The 19,257-nt window shown below is 38.3% G+C and overlaps 1 protein-coding gene across 1 annotated transcript in view; it reads right to left on the reverse strand.

Moving 5' to 3' along the window:
- Window positions 1-715: 715 nt before the first annotated feature.
- LOC126184037 (histone-lysine N-methyltransferase trithorax) overlaps window positions 716-19,257 on the reverse strand; it is a 219,481-nt gene continuing 200,939 nt past the window's right edge. The window contains exon 14 of the mRNA XM_049926395.1: window positions 716-2,267. Coding sequence (XP_049782352.1) covers window positions 2,094-2,267 — 174 coding nt within the window. The 3' untranslated portion in view covers window positions 716-2,093. The remainder of the gene's footprint in view (window positions 2,268-19,257) is intronic.

The raw sequence follows: 19,257 nt of genomic DNA on the forward strand, positions 1-19,257 counted from the left end.
CTTACACTCTCTCTCTCTCTCTCTCTCTCTCTCTCTCTCTCTCTCTCTCTCTCTCTCATCTGTTGCATATAGTACACTTGTGAATTACTCACATTGAGCTCAAATACTTCATATACTTCTTTATCACCTGAACACGAAAGATTGAATGTTAAGCTGCTGGGGTGTTTACTGTTCTGCAATGATATAAGAAATGGGGACATTTTTCAATGCTTACCAGAACATTCCATTCTATCTCAGTCTCTATTTATAGTTAGCTGGTACTGTGACATCGAAATCAAGTAGATGTATTTAAGTAACACTGACAATAAACATACTTAAACTTTTCTGTCAGCTGTTATATACAATACTGTGAATGCAATGTGTAATGTTACAAAAGCCATGTGTTATGCAAGCTTTAATTTCACGAGAATCCAAATGTCACCCACATTCCACAATCCAGGTATCTCAAAGCAAGATGCAGTCATGCTTCCCAGATACAGGCATCCAACACACAACCAGTGCAGGGATATCATTCTAAGTGATTACAGGCACCAGTCACATTTGCAAAATGGACTGGTAGTTGCTCTCACATTAGAGTTAGCATGCTATTCTCCCACTATGGTACCACTTCCGCCAAAGCAGATGTAACATAATATCAAGAATGTGTATGTCTTTCCTATTTTTAAGGTAAACTAAAGCTACACAATCATTACCATATGTAAAGGACTGCGGAATATCACAGCACAGAATTTAAGAATTTATTTAGTGTCTGATAAATGGTTTTAAGGCAGCTGTTCAGCCAGTTACAGATACAGCACATGTGCTTAAAATTAATAACTTACTATGAAATAAATCACACAAGCTGCATTAGCACTTTTTATCTACAATCAGTCAAGATGTCCCATTAATTAAAAATATGAGTAAAGATGGCAATACATTCCGATAAAATTATAGTGAAGTCAACATACATTAATATGCAACTGCTGCAGATCCTGTTCCTCAAAATACTGATGTGTCAGTAACTCACAGTTTAAATTACTATTTCTGACTAATACTCGTGGCTCACTTTCCATTTAGGCACATTGCAAAGAGGGGAGACACAGTGTCTCCAATGAATTTTTTTGTCAAATTCCAACACAGACAATTATTTCAAATATGCTATTAGCCCTCACGTAGCCACCCAGCCATTGCCAGAAAGGCTTGAGTCTCTCAAAATTAAACAGTTGTTTTAAAAACAAAGCAGTCAAAACTTACAATTATTTAGAAAACAAATTTTGCTGTTTACATGACTCACACATATACAATTACAGTAATATGCATCCTGGCTGAATGTACAATTATCACCATAACATATTACTAAGAGCAGGACTGAAGACAACATGAAATCTTTGGTACCATATCAAGACTACTTAGTTCAAAATTACTCTGTCACCAGTCACATGAAAATTGGTTATTTCTTCAATTTGCCACAAAAGCAATTTTCAGTGTCCCTTCTTTTATTTAATCACATATGATGACTCACAGACTAACAGGAAAATGCATTAGCAAAATAAAAATATGGAGAGGTCTGCCATAATTTGCCCTGTTCATGCAAAGTTTTCAGCCTGGGCAATAAAACTTATGTTCATACCCACATGCACTGGAACTCAGACCTACACAAGTATCACATACTGATGAAATTACACCATTTCAATTAACACAGAACATACAAAATTATATATCAGAATACAGTTACTTAAAAAAACCACAGAAAATTAAACAAAGAACTGAAAATGAATGTCACATTGGATATTTATCACATTTCACAGCTCAAAAATATTCCAAAAATTTCCTCCAACAACACACTTGAAAGTTCATATTTTAAAATAGAATACTTTAAGAACTACACTTTCACAATAATTTTTATCACAAGAGTATATTTGGTCACCACTTTTACAAACACGTTGCACATGAAAAATTGTTATGAGAATTGTTCTCGTCTTCAAGCCACACGCTCATATTGATGCACGGGTGAGCGCGAGAGCAAAAACACACACACACACACACACACACACACACACACACACACACACACACACACACACACATATCTACATATACACAAAACGAGAATTTCAGTTCAGATATTTGCGGCACTTTCGTGAACCACAGGTACATGGTATTTTTACATCCTCAAAAGGAAATTTGTAATCATATGTCAGTTCTTCTCCTTGTGGAATCCTACGAAGTGCAAATATTAAAATATGTTTCTTCCCCAGTATGTCCACCACCCGAGAATAGCAGTTGGGCTGAAACAAAATGAAGATGGAATTGCAACACACAATCTTAATGGCCAATTATCCTTACTACTAACAATAAAGATTGGAAAAAAATATGCGCTGGTGTAACTAAGTAATACTCCATACATTAATGAACAAGCTCAAAACAATAATTCAGCACAAGGAGCATTTACATACAGGATACTGGCACTGGGACAAAGTTGATACCACAGCTGCTCTCCTTCACGTCCTACTAGAGGCAGATTTGGAGAGCTTGCAGCCTGACAAAAAACGTCAATCACCCGGAAAGGGAGGAGAAAATGACATGAAACTTCACGGGTTCAGAGTGATTGTGATGTTACCACAACAATTACAAAATGAAATAAAAAAAATGAAATCACATTTGCATAGAATTTTGCAGTAAGAGCACACTCATCAGTATGATGTTGTACCCCTTGTGGCATTTATACATGCACCGATTCAGTTGTGAAAGGTGTCATAAAGCTGTTGTATTCTCTCCTGCAGCAAGCTGGTCCACAGCTGTTGCAACTCATCCTTTATATCCTGGGTACTGCCACTGGGACGAAATTGATGTCCGAGTTTGCCCCATTTATGTTCTATTGGGGACAGAGGTAACACATGGTGAGTATGCAACATGTCCATGATTTACCCTTCTGTTGTCCAAGTTCTCTCCGTCTCTACCAGCCATAACCTGAAATCATATCCGATGGCTCCTCATGTCACGACACCAAGAGTAACACCGCCATGACTCCAAACTTTGGAAGAATGGGACATCGCTGAACAAAACGCGACACCATTCATCAGTGGTCTACTCTTTCTGGATATGGCACCACTCCAAAGGTAGACATCTGTGTTGTGTTAATGGCAACCCACACATGGGATGGCAATTACCTAGTCTGACTGTTGCTAGTATCTGACCAGTGCTGCAGGGTGACACAGAATGTTGCAGGGAGTCTATTACTTGCAATCAGAAGTAGTTGCAGATGTGAAAGGCTTACAATATGTTTGGTGCACAATACGGTGATCTTCCCTCACAGTGGTCAGACGTGGTCAACCGGAATCTTGACGAGAATACCTGCCTCACATTCCCATGTAATCCAATATCAGGCCACTGTTACGTGCAAATGGTCAACAGATCTGGATATTGCATGACGCAACAAGCTGACCAAATGGAGACCTACGATGAGCCCCCTTTCAAACTTCGTCAAGTTGCTGCTAACACTGTCTCACCCAAGTCTGCAGCAACTCCCTGTCCTTCACTGACATGGGGACCTTCTGATCTCAGAAATTCAGTTCAGGATGGGACTTTGTAGGTTAGTAGAATGCCCCACAGGTGTCCACTCACATAAGTATTGAAGCACACTATCCACAAAAAAGGCTCTAATGTTTTAAGCGTAGCTCATATGCAACTCATATATGGTCGTAAGTAGTATTCCAGCATATAAGTTAAACAGCTTAGTCAGTGGGATGCTAGAATGTCATACAGCCGATCTGTGTTCAATCCTACCTGCAAGTTCAATTTTATTTTGTTTTCTTAATTGTTTAAAAAATTATAACAACTTTTAAATAAAGTTAATGACCTAAGGTATTATCAATTAAATCATCAATACTTTCACTTTGTTTATGAAATGGCTGCCACAGACTATTTAAATTTTGAATTACACTCGTCAATACTTTCTTTTTAAAAAGTTAAATAATTTCAAATGCGTTTTTAATGGAGGTAAATTAAAGTGTTAATTACTATCATTACAATGTTATTACAAAATTGGGTGACATTATAAGCTGTGGAAAAGTTATAAACATTCGCTGTAAATTCGAGGAACTGGTGTCTTTGTAGAAAAGTGCAGTTGCCCTATTGTACATACAAACAAGCAGATGGTCAGGAAGTGTCATGGCCTGCACAGAACTAATTGAGCAATGGGCCTTACCTGCTACAGTGCCAGTTCTTTCCTGACTTTCACAGACACTGCAGGATTATGTACTGTGAAATATTATCAGAATTTTTACAATATTGTGAATTAAAAATGTCTGTCAATGAAGACATGGCAAAAGTATCAGAAGCTGCTGATTCACTATACAGTGAAGTGTTGAAGATGATGTTAAAAGATGCGGTTATTTATTATAAAAGCTTGCGTGCTTCAAATAATTTGACTGCACTGGAATCTTGAACGACAATTTCTCATGAAGCCCTGTTGATAGGTGAAGAAATTTACAGACGTACTATGGAAATATTGTCTGAAAAAATGCTTGCTACTGCTGATAAACTTGCTCACGAAAATGAAAATTGTGAAGGTGAACCATTTGAAAAGTATGAATACCACATCTTATTGGATGAATATAAACCAGAAGAAAAGAAGGCAAGAAAAGTAGACTGTCTTTCTTTGGAGCATGAAATTAACATTGTTCTTATTGCAAAGGCTCACCACAGGTGGTAACTAGAAAAAAGGATGCAGCCAGTTAAGAAAGAAGGAACGTTTATCCCAATGGGAAGAAGAAACAAAAAAGGAGGCTATCAATTTGATAAGTATGCAGCAATCAGTTCTCGGATGTATCATCATTTTGTTGAAGCCCATGAGAATTATTGGCAAGTATTTATACAAAATTTACAACAGTGCGCTTTAGCAGCAGCACTACAGTTTACAGATTTTGAATTTAAAACTTCTGACAACTGGGTTCATAGATTCAAAAATAAGTAAGATTTGTCAGCAAAGAGAGAGAAGGTTTGTTTCAAGGAAAAAAAGGGATGATCGAAGACATCTTACTTGCTGCAGACCCTTTTTGAAACCAGATGTTAAGATTGATACCAAATTTCCACAAAGATTTTGTTTTCAAAACTGACCAGGCAAGTATTTATTGCAGCATATTTAAAAATTCATTTTGCTCTCTATTTTTACAATTCTCTGATAAAATACTTCGATTTTGGTTGTTTTTTCTATGCAGGATGTCAGTGTCAGTCGGTGTACAACAGGAATCGGGCTGTCAAAGAAAGCGAAACTATTTTCATCAAATGACACGACATTAATAAAGTGGCGCATACATACACTGTTCTATACGCTCTCACTCTATCTGAAAACATTCTACCTCAACTGTGTGTGTATTCACAAGAGGCAACCAGTAACACTGGTCCCCAAGTTTAAAAAAAAAAAAGTGTGTTGTAATATGTCTTCCAAATCTGCCAAGCTAACAACAGAACCGTATACTGACTTTCTCACCCAGTGTTTGAATTCTTATGTGAGGCAAGAACAGCTTCTGTTATCTATTCACTTTTAGGGTGAACAAACAAAGCCTGAATTATACAACATAGTCTTTCAGAATGATGAGAAATCACCAACATGTACAATTAAAGTGGTTCCTCTGATATGTACTGCACTTGTTCAACCACTGATGTCTATTTTCATAGACAAGAAAAAAATCTGATAAAGTGTATACAAAATTGTGCTTATCATATAGAAAATAAGAGACACACAAACTCTCGTGAAGACTGTATAAAAATTTAATCAATAGTCCAGCATCAGCTCTCATTGCCAATTTTTAAGGAAATGATCTGATATGCCTGGTTTGCTTCCAGGCTTTCTGATGAAAGAGAAGTTCTTAGGAATGGAATTGAAGTACGTTTTTCCACAGATCTTTTAAAAGAACATTGTTCCTGTAAACAATCATCCTTCATAATTGTGCAAGATGGCAAAGACCTTATGTTTTCAACATTTTTATGACAATTATCATTCTGGTACTTGCACATAAAATATGAAATTGACAAATGAACACATTATTGTAAAAATTTTTATATAACTGAAATTCTGCCAAGAATTTTGTGACAGTGGTAATTAATTTACCTCCACTGAAACACATATGAAATTATTCAATTTTTACAAAGAAAATAGTGATGAGTGTAATTCCCTTTTTGAGTAGCCATCACAGCCATTTCATAAACAAACTAAAATTATTTATGATCTAACTAATAATACTTTAGGTCATTAACTTTATTTAAAAGTTGTTATAATTTGTAAGATAATTCAGAAAACAAAATAAAATTGGGCCTGCAACTAGGATCGAACCCAGATCGCCCGCATGACATTCTATCATGCTACTGACTGAGCTATTTCACCTGTATACTGGAATGCTACTTCTGACCGTATATTAGGTGTGTATGAGCTATGCTTAAAACTTTACAGCCCTTTTTCTCAGAATTTTCTGGATAGTGCACTTTAAAGACTTCAATGAGTCGATGCCCTTGAGGCATACTACTAACCTGCGAAGTGTCATCCCGAATTGAATTTCCAAGACTGGAATGTCTCCTTACGATACCATTCAATATCTGCTACTCTTCAGAACCTTTATTTTCTCTACAATTCCTGGTAAAACACTGAACACTAATCCACTCTGATGGTCACTCTACCTGCCTTAGAGAATTGCAACTCAAATCATTTACACATACCCTAATGGGGTGCAACTGTATGTTGACGTCCGACAATGTCGTCTATGTGCTTCACTTTTTTCGTTAGGCGCTATATATCAGACACTATGTTGCTCACAAAATTATCTTGTTATTGTTACGTCAAAGGATGCAAGAAGCTGCAGAATGTGTCTCAGGTGACTTATACTCTAAACAAAAATCAAATGAATGGCACAAGATTACATCACTGATGATTTAAAAAGCAAACACCCAGTTGCAAACATAACCTATGTACAAGGGCATGCTGAAAAGTAATGCCTAGTTTTTTAAAAATAAAACTAACGTTATTAACATTCTACATCGTTACTCTCCATGTCTACATATTTGCAACCCCCTGCCGCAAGAGGACCCTGAATTGTAGCGTGTAACAACTATGACCATGCATGGGAAACAATGTGCTGTAATTGAGTTTTAATTCAAAGAGTTCATTCCCACATGGAGAACCCTCTCCTTCAGCATGGCAATGCCAGACCACACACACGAGTGCTGCAACATCTGTAACAATCCGACACCTTGAGTTCACTGTCATAGATCATCCTCCATACAGCCCAACTTGGCCCCATTCAATTTTCATCTGTTTTCATCTTGAAGACTTCACTTTAATAGTGATGAAACTGTGCAAGCAGAGGTGAGATTGTGGCTCCAGCAACAATGTCAAACATTTTACAGTGTCAAAATCAACAAACTCATGTCTCACTGGGGAAAATGTGTTCATCACCACGGTGAGTACGTTGAGAAATAAGTATGTTGACATGAAGAATAAAGATTTAGAATGTTAATAACATTTGCTTTAATTAAAAAGCTATAAGAGTTTTCACATAAAAAATGCAGAGGCATTACCTGTCAGCATGCCCTCATTCATTAATTTCCTGCCAACAGCCGCAGATGAGCAAGCATACAGAAAATATGGAAGCCTAAGTATCCAAAGGTTCACTATGATGCATGTGAATGCTGATAGTGAACCACTATGGTTACTGTGGGGCAGTTCACTAGTATTTGTTAAGTGTCCAGACACCTATTAGAGGACATTAGTTTAAGGTGTGATCACACTTCACCTTTGTGTCGGCTTGAATTCTCCTGGGGAAGCTTTCAATGGGATGTCCGAATGACTGTGGAGGGAACCAAAAAAGGTAGTGATGTTTGACAAGGATTGATGGAGGATGTTGAAAACTATCAAAGAAGGGCAGCTCGTTTATCACTAAATAGGGGGGAGAGTGTTGTGGATATGATTAAGTGAGCTGGGGTGGCAGTCATTAAAACAAACGCTATATTATTGTATGTGTGGTCTTCTGTTGGATGTATCTGACAGAACAGACACCTTGATAGTAATGATAACCTCAGTGTGGTTGCACACTATGTCTGAACTCCTACAGGAATCAGTTAAAGGGGCATGCAATGAGGACAATAGATGGTAGATTGTGTGTGTGTGGTGTGTGAAAAGTTAAGAATTTGGGTTGCAGGGGAAGTGTGTCCAGATAGCTGAAGGGGTCAAGGTGATTACTAGCATAAAGCGAGAATTCTGGGTTCGAGTCCCACTCCGGCACAAATTTTCTCGTTGCCACGGAATTTAATTCTATGCCCAATTGCGGCTGAGATCTGTATTTCTCTTATATCAAGTATATAATTTTATATATGAGCGCTGTATCAAAAATGTTATCTGTTCTAGTGAATTGATAAATGAAAACCAAATATCATTACCCCTATAAGGCTCATAGAGATTGTCTGAGTTACGTGTAGCGAACTCTTTCATGGACAGGGGTGGAGATGTACAAGGTGCCCATTACACTTCGAATGTGAGTAATTTTTATTATTCAAAATTTACAGAGGCCACCATTCTTGTCTGATACCTTTCAGCTGATGTGACAGCAATCAACCAGTTCAAGTCGGATCAGGGTGAATCATCACCACCACCAAAGCCGCCTTGCTAATCAAATCACATTGCAGGAAGACCCGACCTGCGAGGTAGAGGGCTGTTGGAGCTGTAACTAAAAAACTCTCTCTTCCATTTCGGCCCACCATCTAGAGAAGATGCTGAATGGCTTATTTCCTTTAGCTTTGAATTTTGCGTTTACCTCCAAGATGAGTCTGGAGCAATTAGAGTTACCTTTTCCTGTTCCCCTGGTAATCCTCGCCACGTAATTCCCATCGGTAAATAAACCAATACGGATTCTTTTTCCAGTCCTGAGTGCCGTATATTAATTACAAGCCCACAGCGATACTGAATACAACCCTTGGGGGGAGGGGGGTGTTGGGATACAACAGTTATAAAACAGTTTATGAAATTTAACAATGGATATTGACAACTGTGGAAGTCTGAATTTTCTTACTATTGCACTGGCATTCTTACTACTTCCGAAATACGTTAGACATTAATTATCTCATCGTCCATGGACATGCACAAACAGGCACTTCTTCCATTCCACTAGCATGACAGGAATCTACACTCCTGGAAATGGAAAAAAGAACACATTGACACCGGTGTGTCAGACCCACCATACTTGCTCCGGACACTGCGAGAGGGCTGTACAAGCAATGATCACACGCACGGCACAGCGGACACACCAGGAACCGCGGTGTTGGCCGTCGAATGGCGCTAGCTGCGCAGCATTTGTGCACCGCCGCCGTCAGTGTCAGCCAGTTTGCCGTGGCATACGGAGCTCCATCGCAGTCTTTAACACTGGTAGCATGCCGCGACAGCATGGACGTGAACCGTATGTGCAGTTGACGGACTTTGAGCGAGGGCGTATAGTGGGCATGCGAGTGGCCGGGTGGACGTACCGCCGAATTGCTCAACACGTGGGGCGTGAGGTCTCCACAGTACACCGATGTTGTCGCCAGTGGTCGGCGGAAGGTGCACGTGCCCGTCGACCTGGGACCGGACCGCAGCGACGCACGGATGAACGCCAAGACCGTAGGATCCTACGCAGTGCCGTAGGGGACCACACCGCCACTTCCCAGCAAATTAGGGACACTGTTGCTCCTGGGGTATCGCCGAGGACCATTCGCAACCGTCTCCATGAAGCTGGGCTATGGTCCCGCACACCGTTAGGCCGTCTTCCGCTCACGCCCCAACATCGTGCAGCCCGCCTCCAGTGGTGTCGCGACAGGCGTGAATGGAGGGACGAATGGAGACGTGTCGGCTTCAGCGATGAGAGTCGCTTCTGCCTTGGTGCCAATGATGGTCGTATGCGTGTTTGGCGCCGTGCAGGTGAGCGCCACAATCAGGACTGCATACGACCGAGGCACACAGGGCCAACACCCGGCATCATGGTGTGGGGAGCGATCTCCTACACTGGCCGTACACCACTGGTGATCGTCGAGGGGACACTGAATAGTGCACGGTACATCCAAACCGTCATCGAACCCATCGTTCTACCATTCCTAGACCGGCAAGGGAACTTGCTGTTCCAACAGGACAATGCCCGTCCGCATGTATCCCGTGCCACCCAACGTGCTCTAGAAGGTGTAAGTCAACTATCCTGGCCAGCAAGATCTCCGGATCAGTCCCCCATTCAGCATGTTTGGGACTGGATGAAGCGTCGTCTCACGCGGTCTGCACGTCCAGCACGAACGCTGGTCCAACTGAGGCGCCAGGTGGAAATGGCATGGCAAGCCGTTCCACAGGACTACATCCAGCATCTCTACGATCGTCTCCATGGGAGAATAGCAGCCTGCATTGCTGCGAAAGGTGGATATACACTGTACTAGTGCCGACATTGTGCATGCTCTGTTGCCTGTGTCTATGTGCCTGTGGTTCTGTCAGTGTGATCATGTGATGTATCTGACCCCAGGAATGTGTCAATAAAGTTTCCCCTTCCTGGGACAATGAATTCACGGTGTTCTTATTTCAATTTCCAGGAGTGTATATCTTAATATTTTGAGGCTATGGTCTTGTTCAACTAAAAAAAAAATACAATTTGTATTTTACTTAATTACTTATTTTTATTAAGATGTATCCTCACTAGTCTGGAATTTGTATGAGGGCATCCTGAAAAGCAATGCCTTCGCTCTGCATTTTTTATGTGAAAACTCTTAAAGCTTTGAACATAAAACAAATGTTATTAACATTCTACATCTTTATTCTTCATGTCTACATGTTTGCAACCCTCTGCCACTAGAGGGCTCCAAATTGTAGCATGTAACATAACTATGTCTGTGCACAAGAAACACCATGCTATAATCAAATTTCGGATTGGGAGAGTTTATTTACACATGGAGCATCCCCTCCTTTAGCAAGATAATGCCAGACCACACACCCAAATGCTGTGATATCTGCAATAATCCGAAGTCTTGGGTTCACTGTCATCATCATAATCCTCCACACAGTCCTGACTTGGCCCCCATCCAATTGTAATCTGTTTCCAAAACTTAAAGGACATCTTTGAGGGCTTCACTTTGATGGTGATAAAGTGGTGCAAGCAAAGGTGAGGTTGTGGCTCCCTAATTGAAGTCAAACATTCTACAGTGATGATATTAAGAAACTTGGTCTTTCGTTGGGAAAAATGTGTTCATCAGCAGGGTGACTATGCTGAACAATAAATACATAGCATGAAGAATAAAGATGTAGCATGTTAATGACATTTGTTTTATTTAAAAACTTCAAGGGTTCTCACATAAAAAATTTTGAGGCATTACTTTTCAGCACGCTCTCGTAATATGTACATTAATGCTCACTTGTAGCACCAAGTAACTCTGGCAATTTTAGCCAAATGTATGTTTTGTTACTAACAGTATGTAACAAAACTACATTTGCATATCTTTTAGAGGATGTGATGAAAATAATGAAAACCCTGTATGAGAAACAACAGAAAAGTATAACAGTATGAAGAAATGAGAAGAGCTATTCATGCTGGGTAGACACCACAATTCATCAGGAAATATGGCAGATCACACACTAAAAACAGAAAGAAAATTATAGAAGCATCCCACCTTTTCTTATATGTTTTCATAGTGTATGAAACAGGTAAGAAAACAGATAGTTAATGAAGAGAATAATGACTTTGTGCATGTAATGCCAATTGAGGTGTGAAAATCTAATGAAGGTACGAAGAAAACCACATAGTTGGATTGTGGAAAGACAGGCAACGAAATTGATCATGCCCTTTCAAAGGAAATGTGCTGACATTCAAATGATTCAAGTGATTTGGGGATGCCACATGAGCAGGGGTAGCAAACCAGCAGCCCGCAGGCCAAATGTGGCCCAAATTTCTGGTCCATGGAGCTGTTTCCTGTGAAAGAAAAATTTACTTCTATTTCACGTGAAACCTCCAAAAAAGTCCAGAGCAGTACAGACTGAACAACTGGATATGTTTCTTGCATAGTGCAGGTGAAACAAGTGCCAGAAATAGTCAATACATTCCATATTTAATTTTACTGCTAACTCACAATACTACTGGCCATAAAGATAGCCCTTCATGTGTATACTTGTTGCATATTTGATCGCGATAGACCTACCATCACTTCACATAAATAAAGCCAGCTTTCATATTTTTATAGATAATTTGCGATGCTCGCCTTTAATTTTAGTATGGTAGCATTTATTTTATGCTTTCAATTATGGTGAGCAGGTACACCAATCGACATTAGCAATGGTTTTTGCCTCAGTACCTTTTTATTTTAGTAGTATAAAATAAATAAATAATTGTAAAATCCATTTTTATTGATGACTTTTGAGGATTCCGCCTTACGAAGGTAGAAAAGGGACCATCTAGCGTAACTTCGGCTACTTGCCTTTCTCTCTTACTTACAGCAACTAATAATAATGTTATCGACTTGAAATGTATAATAGTTTTAAGAAACAATCATAAAAAATAAATCGAAATGGGGGTCGAAATTTTAAAGTAAGACTGCTAAGTTTAGTGAAGCATATGTAACTTTTTATATTTACAATACATGATGTTCAGAACTTAAATATCAATTGCCTCCTAAAGCAGTTGAATATTACTCTCAAGAATCTCAAGAGAGAAGACTATGAAGTTTCCCAACTGCGGATGATACTCAAATGAAAGACCGATAATTCGACAAGCAGTGTGGCTCTGTGGTATAATGACAGCCTTCCATGTGGAGGGGCCAGGATTAGCATATGTACATAGTTGATTTATATTTTCAAACATAGTTGCATGCTCTACAACCACTTCTGTGAAGCGCGAAATACATAAAGATTGGGGAAAAAATGAAAAAGAGTAGTGCTCGAGAGGGAATTGTGCATTGTTGGTTTGAGACTAGTTGCAGTAATTACTACTTTAGTTTTTTCCGTTCAGTTCGAATAACTACATCATATAAATATATGTTAATTAGCACATATTTAATTTTCATTTTTATGAAAAATACATGTCTTTTTATTTATAATTACAAATCAAACACAAAAATCCAGTTTTCATTGTAGATATAAATCCCCAATCACTAATCCTTTATAAATAAATTTGTTTCAAAAAAAGAAAAACGTTTCAAATTAATTTTTTTTCCATTGTCACGTACCCTACACTTCATATAAATGCCTGTGGAACACAAATCTATCTTTAAGTATTTAACACAACTGGGAATCGAAGGCCACCCATGTGGCAGTTGGGCATCCTACCACAGAGCCACGAAGCCCATCAAAACTGTCCACTTGCTTTATAGTGATAAACAACTTCAGGGAACTTTAAAGAAGATTTTGTAGGGAATTTCAGAGAGTTTCATCGAACTACTTTAGGTAACTGATATTTGATTCTGAACGTCAGGTACCATACACATAAAAAAATTACCAAACTCTGATCCCTGTGTTGTCTCTGTCAGTTTCAGACTTATGGTAAAAAATGTCTGTTTCAGTTCAAGAAGTAAGCTTCATACGATGTCAACTAATAAACAAATAGGACCTAAGAAAAGGAAAATTGCAGAGGAGTTGAGAACTTTTCAAGACAAGTGTACTGCAAACTATTTTTTTGAGGAATATAAAACAAAACCCATAAGTCTGACATGCAATGAATGTGTCTCAGTTCCAAAAGAATATAATATCCAATGGCTTTATGGGACTAAACATGCAGTTACATTTGGTAAGACAATTTCGACAAGACCAGGTAAATGACTTGAACAAGAAACTTTCTACTCAACAGCAGATACTTACAAGGGCGAATTCAGTCAACTTGCTATGTGAAAGTGAGTTATGCAGTAGCTCTAATACTGGAAAAGAAATCAAAAGCCATATTCAGAAGGCAAAATGGTTAAGGAATACTTGCTGAAATTGTGTCTCCAGGAAAGAAAAAATATTTATAAAAAATACGTCTGCCTCGTCAAACTATTACTAGATGCTAGAAGTGTGGATGACATTGGAAGACAAACTGAGATAATTTAAAAAATCGTGCATCTGAGTTTATACCTTATTTTATAGCTTTTGATGAATGCACAGATATGGCAGATACTGCCCAAGTGGTGATTTATGTCAGAGGTGTTGATGCCTATTTTAATAAAACAGAAGAATTAGCAGAATTGTATCCACTTGAGGATACGATGAAGCAAAGAGAATTGTTGGAAGCAGTTATATCGACATTAGGTAACTTTTTGTTAAAACTTAAGAACCTATTGGGGCTAAAAATACATGGTGCTCAGATGCAGAGCATGATAACATTTCATATTATACAGAAGTAATATGGCTAACCAGTGCAAAAATGTAGAAATGAGTGTTTGATTTGAAGCAAGAAATACAATCTTCTTTGAAAGCAAGTCAATGAGACTCCTAGAGTTCGAAGACAAAGAATGGCTTTCCGACTTGCGTTCTTGGTCGATATAACTAGCCACCTAAATGATGTTAATGCTCAACTCCAAGGAAAGATCAACCGAATAATGTCCTGGATGATTTTATTTTCACATTCAAAATGAAACTTGGGTTTCGGGAACAACAATTACAAACAAAAAACTTCACCCATTTTCCTACACTGTCAAAGCAATCATATGTCACACAGCCAGCAGTGGTTAAATATGCTTCTTTGATATCTGATTTAAAACATGAATTCAATCACCGATTTAAAAATTTTACGAAACATCATCTGCTATTTTTCTATACTTTCTATGCCATTCTCCATAGAAATGAGTTCACAGAGGCTTTTGCAAATGGAATGCTGTGAAATGCGATGTGATGTGACGCACAGTTAAAAGAGAAATTTTATCAAGTTGCTTTGGAAGAGTTCTATAAAACATATTTGGACAATTAGAAATAGCCAGCATTTTACAAACATGCTTTAAAAATAATTTGATTATTTGGAAACGCTTATGAGTGTGAACAGCTTTTTAGTTGGATGAATTACACCAAATCACAAATGAGAACATGAATTACTGATGTTCAACTGAAAAATTGCTTGCATGTAGCAATCAACACTGGCTTGCTCAGTTCAGTCAGTCAAAGCCAGACATCCCACTAACAATGTATTTCATTAAATTTTATAATAAATGTTCTTTCCTCAGATTTGTTTTATTTTCTTTGAAAAGTAAATTAATATTTCTTAGTTGTTTTGGTTCATACAACAAAAACTGGTAATGCAGCCTGTGAGGAAATTCCCTTTCAAAAATTTGGCACACCTGCCAAAAAGGGTGGCCACCCCGGCTGTATGAGGATTTCCCCCAAATACGGGTCCAGTGTCTAACTCTTGCACCGTCTCACTCAGAGGGGACTGGTGCAGAAGACGTAATTTGGACCGTTATAAGAATGAAGTGGCTGGAAAGACATGTAGTTAAATGAATGCGTGATAGATGGACTGAGGAATTTCTTTTCTGGATTCAGAGAGATAAGAAATGACTGGAAGATTACCTGATAAAATATGCAGCAGTAACATGGTTGCACATTCATGAAGTCCAACACATGGAAAAGTCCAGAAAAGATGTTTTTTAAAGCAGCAGATGTCAATGTGAAGCATAATATTGTGTCTGTATGTTTCCTGCACAAACTGAAACACTGTCTTACCATTTTTGTTTGTCAGTGCTATGCCGAGAAAATTTATTTTGAATATTTTTTTGTGTATGCTGTTTTACATCCTCAAAAAACTGTACGAAATGTAGTATACATTTATTTATCATAAAGGAGCACCAGAGCTCAGTCTTTTTTACTGGTTTTGAGTACTGGCTCACCCTCAAAGAGTACCAAGATACACTCACGCTATTGTTAGCTCATACATCTATGTACATATGGTTGTATTATAAGTTCTTACTTAGATAATAAGATCTTAAATATTATTTTTCAAATATGATCTTTTATTTTGTGATACTTGTGCATAGTTGTTACATTAACCATTCGCGTGTCAGAAATATAGTTTGCTATTAAATTTACATCTTTAATAAAAATCAATTTATATTGTACGTAAAATACAGGATTGTCTTTTGTTCTGAATTATTTGTCACCAATAAGAATTTTGTCTAAGTTCTTAATATATTTATTATTTCTGAATTCTGTTTGTTTGTTTTAGGTGTTATTTGGAATTTTTGCCAAGATGCTCATGTAGCTTTCTTTTTCTGCTCTATGAAGACTGGAACACTCTGCAGTAGACATAAGCACTATGTCTACTGCAGAGTGTAGTTTTTCTCGTAGATGTATACTAAAAGTCGAGATGTTCTTTATGATTTTGGTTATATGTTCTTTGTATGTTGTAAATTTTCATCCTGTTTATCCCATTTGGAATACATCACAGTCACTGCACTTAATTTTACATACTTTTGAGTGGTCTTTGCATAATTTTGATTGGTCATGTTTTTGAGTTTTGTCCGTTATCTTCATTCCTTGTTTATTCTCTGTGCAGATGCTAATTTTAACATAAGTAGTACAGAAGGTTTTACTTATTTTTTGAGAAATATTTCCCATACATGGAGGCATCACAATTTTTTCTTTCTTTTTTCTTTCTACTTTTGCTACAGTAATTTCTTCATTTTTGTTGCACATTTGGCCCTCGTTTTCTTTCTGTACATGGAGTACATTAGAATCATATCTGTTGTGCTGTTTTATGTGCTGGTGGGTCACATGATGAATTATAGTCATTTGTTGGTGGTTTACAACATGTGGCAAATTTATGGTCACAATTATCATTAGCTATTTTTATATCTAAGAAGTTTGTGTTCTTGCCTGTTTCATATCCAATGGTAAATTTGATGCTGTTACGCATTTTATTAATTTGTTGTTGAAATTAGTTAAAGTTTGTCATGATTTCCAAGAAATAGAATGAATGTATCATCAACATCATGACAATGATAAGTGACATTATCTGCCCATTGAATTTATTCGCAGAAAAATTTACTTTCCAATTAATCTAAAAATATTTGCCTGGGTTCTTGCAAGGCAGCTACCCATAACCACGTACAGGGTGATTACAATTAAAGTTAAACTTTCAAACCAGTGTACAAATAACACCACTGATCAGAATGGCGTCAAATTGCAACGGAATATTATCGGAGAAGGGGGAAAACGTACGGCAGAAGAAAAATAAATAGTTACAAAATGCAGCAATACATGGCACTGTAAGCATCATAATTTAATACTGAGGCCAAAACCGGCATAAAAAGCATCAATCAAAATCAGATCGGATCATTAATTTGTGTGTGACTGGCACAAAACATGTTCACTATGTTGTCCACTGTTTTCTGCAACAAGTTGAAATCAAGAAAAAGCATGTTCCACAACTAATTGAAGTGTTTCCGAGGTGAGGTTCAGAATGTGTTAGCAACGTAATGAAATCCTAAACTCGGATTGGAATTGGAACGGATACCACAGAGACAGGCTGGACAGTGAAGGGGGAGGCATGTTTATAGAAAAGCTATTGTGGCTGAGCACCTGAAGGATAATTTGGAAAATATTTCGTGTAGATTTCCCCACCATGTTATAGTTCTGGGTGGAGATTTTAATTTGCCGGATATAGACTGGGAGACTCAAACGTTCGTAACGGGTGGCAGGGACAAAGAATCCAGTGAAATTTTTTAGTGATTTATCTGAAAACTACCTTGAGCAGTTAAACAGAGAACCAACTCGTGGCGATAACATATTAGACCTTCTGGTGACAAACAGACCCGAACTATTTGAAACAGTTAACGCAGAACAGGGAATCAGCGATCATAAAGCGGTTACTGCAGCGATGATTTAAGCCGTAAATCGAAATATTAAAAAAGGTAGGAAGATCTTTCAGTTTAGCAAAAGTGACAAAAAACAGATTACAGAGTACCTGACGGCTCAACACAAAAGTTTTGTCTCAAGTACAGATAGTGTTGAGGATCAGTGGACTAAGTTCAAAACCATAGTACAATATGCGTTAGATGAGTATGTGCCAAGCAAGATCATAAGAGATGGGAAAGAGCCACCGTGGTACAACAACAGGGTTAGAAAACTGCTGCGGAAGCAAAGGGAACTTCACAGCAAACATAAACACAGCCAAAGCCTTGCAGACAAACAAAAATTACGCGAAGCGAAATGTAGTGTGAGGAGGGCTATGCGAGAGGTGTTCAATGAATTCGAAAGTAAAGTTCTAGGTACTGACTTGGCAGAAAATCCTAAGAAATTTTGGTTTTATATCAAAGCGGTAGGTGGATCAAAACAAAATGTCCAGACACTCTGTGACCAAAATGGTACTGAAACAGAGGATGACAGACTAAAGGCCAAAATACTAAATGTCTTTTTCCAAAGCTGTTTCACAGAGGAAGACTGCACTGTAGTTCCTTCTCTAGATTGTCGCACAGATGACAAAATGGTAGATATCGAAATAGACGACAGAGGGATAGAGAAACAATTAAAATCACTCAAAAGAGGAAAGGCCGCTGGACCTGATGGGATACCAGTTTGATTTTACACAAAGTACGCGAAGGAACTTGCCCCCCTTCTAGATAACAGAACCCAGCATGTCATTCTCAATGGAGAGAAGTCTTCCGAAGTAAGAGTGATTTCAGGTGCGCCGCAGGGGAGTGTCATAGGACAGTTGCTATTCACAATATACATAAATGATCTTGTGGATGACATCGGAAGTTCACTGAGGCTTTTAGCAGATGATGTGGTGTATCGAGAGGTTGTAACAATGGGAAATTGTACTGAAATGCAGGAGGATCTGCAGCGAATTGATGCGTGGTGCAGGGAATGGCAATTGAATCTCAATGTAGACAAATGTAATGTGCTGTGAATACATAGAAAGATAGATCCCTTATCATTTAGCTACAAAATAACAGGTCAGCAACTGGAAGCAGTTAATTCCATAAATTATCTGGGACTAGGCATTAGGAGTGATTTAAAATGGAATGATCATATAAAGTTGACCGTCGGTAAAGCAGATTCCAGACTGAGATTCATTGGAAGAATCCTAAGGAAATGCAATCCGAAAACAAAGGAAGTAGGTTACAGTACGCTTGTTCGCCCACTGCTTGAATACTGCTCAGCAGTGTGGGATCCGTACCAGATAGGGTTGATAGAAGAGATAGAGAAGATCCAACGGAGAGAAGCACGCTTCATTACTGGATCATTTAGTAATCGTGAAAGCGTTACGGAGATGATAGATAAACTCCAGTGGAAGACTCTGCAGGAGAGACGCTCAGTAGCTCGGTACAGGCTTT

The sequence above is a fragment of the Schistocerca cancellata genome, chromosome 4, assembly GCF_023864275.1.
Source record: "Schistocerca cancellata isolate TAMUIC-IGC-003103 chromosome 4, iqSchCanc2.1, whole genome shotgun sequence".
Lineage (NCBI taxonomy): Eukaryota > Metazoa > Arthropoda > Insecta > Orthoptera > Acrididae > Schistocerca > Schistocerca cancellata.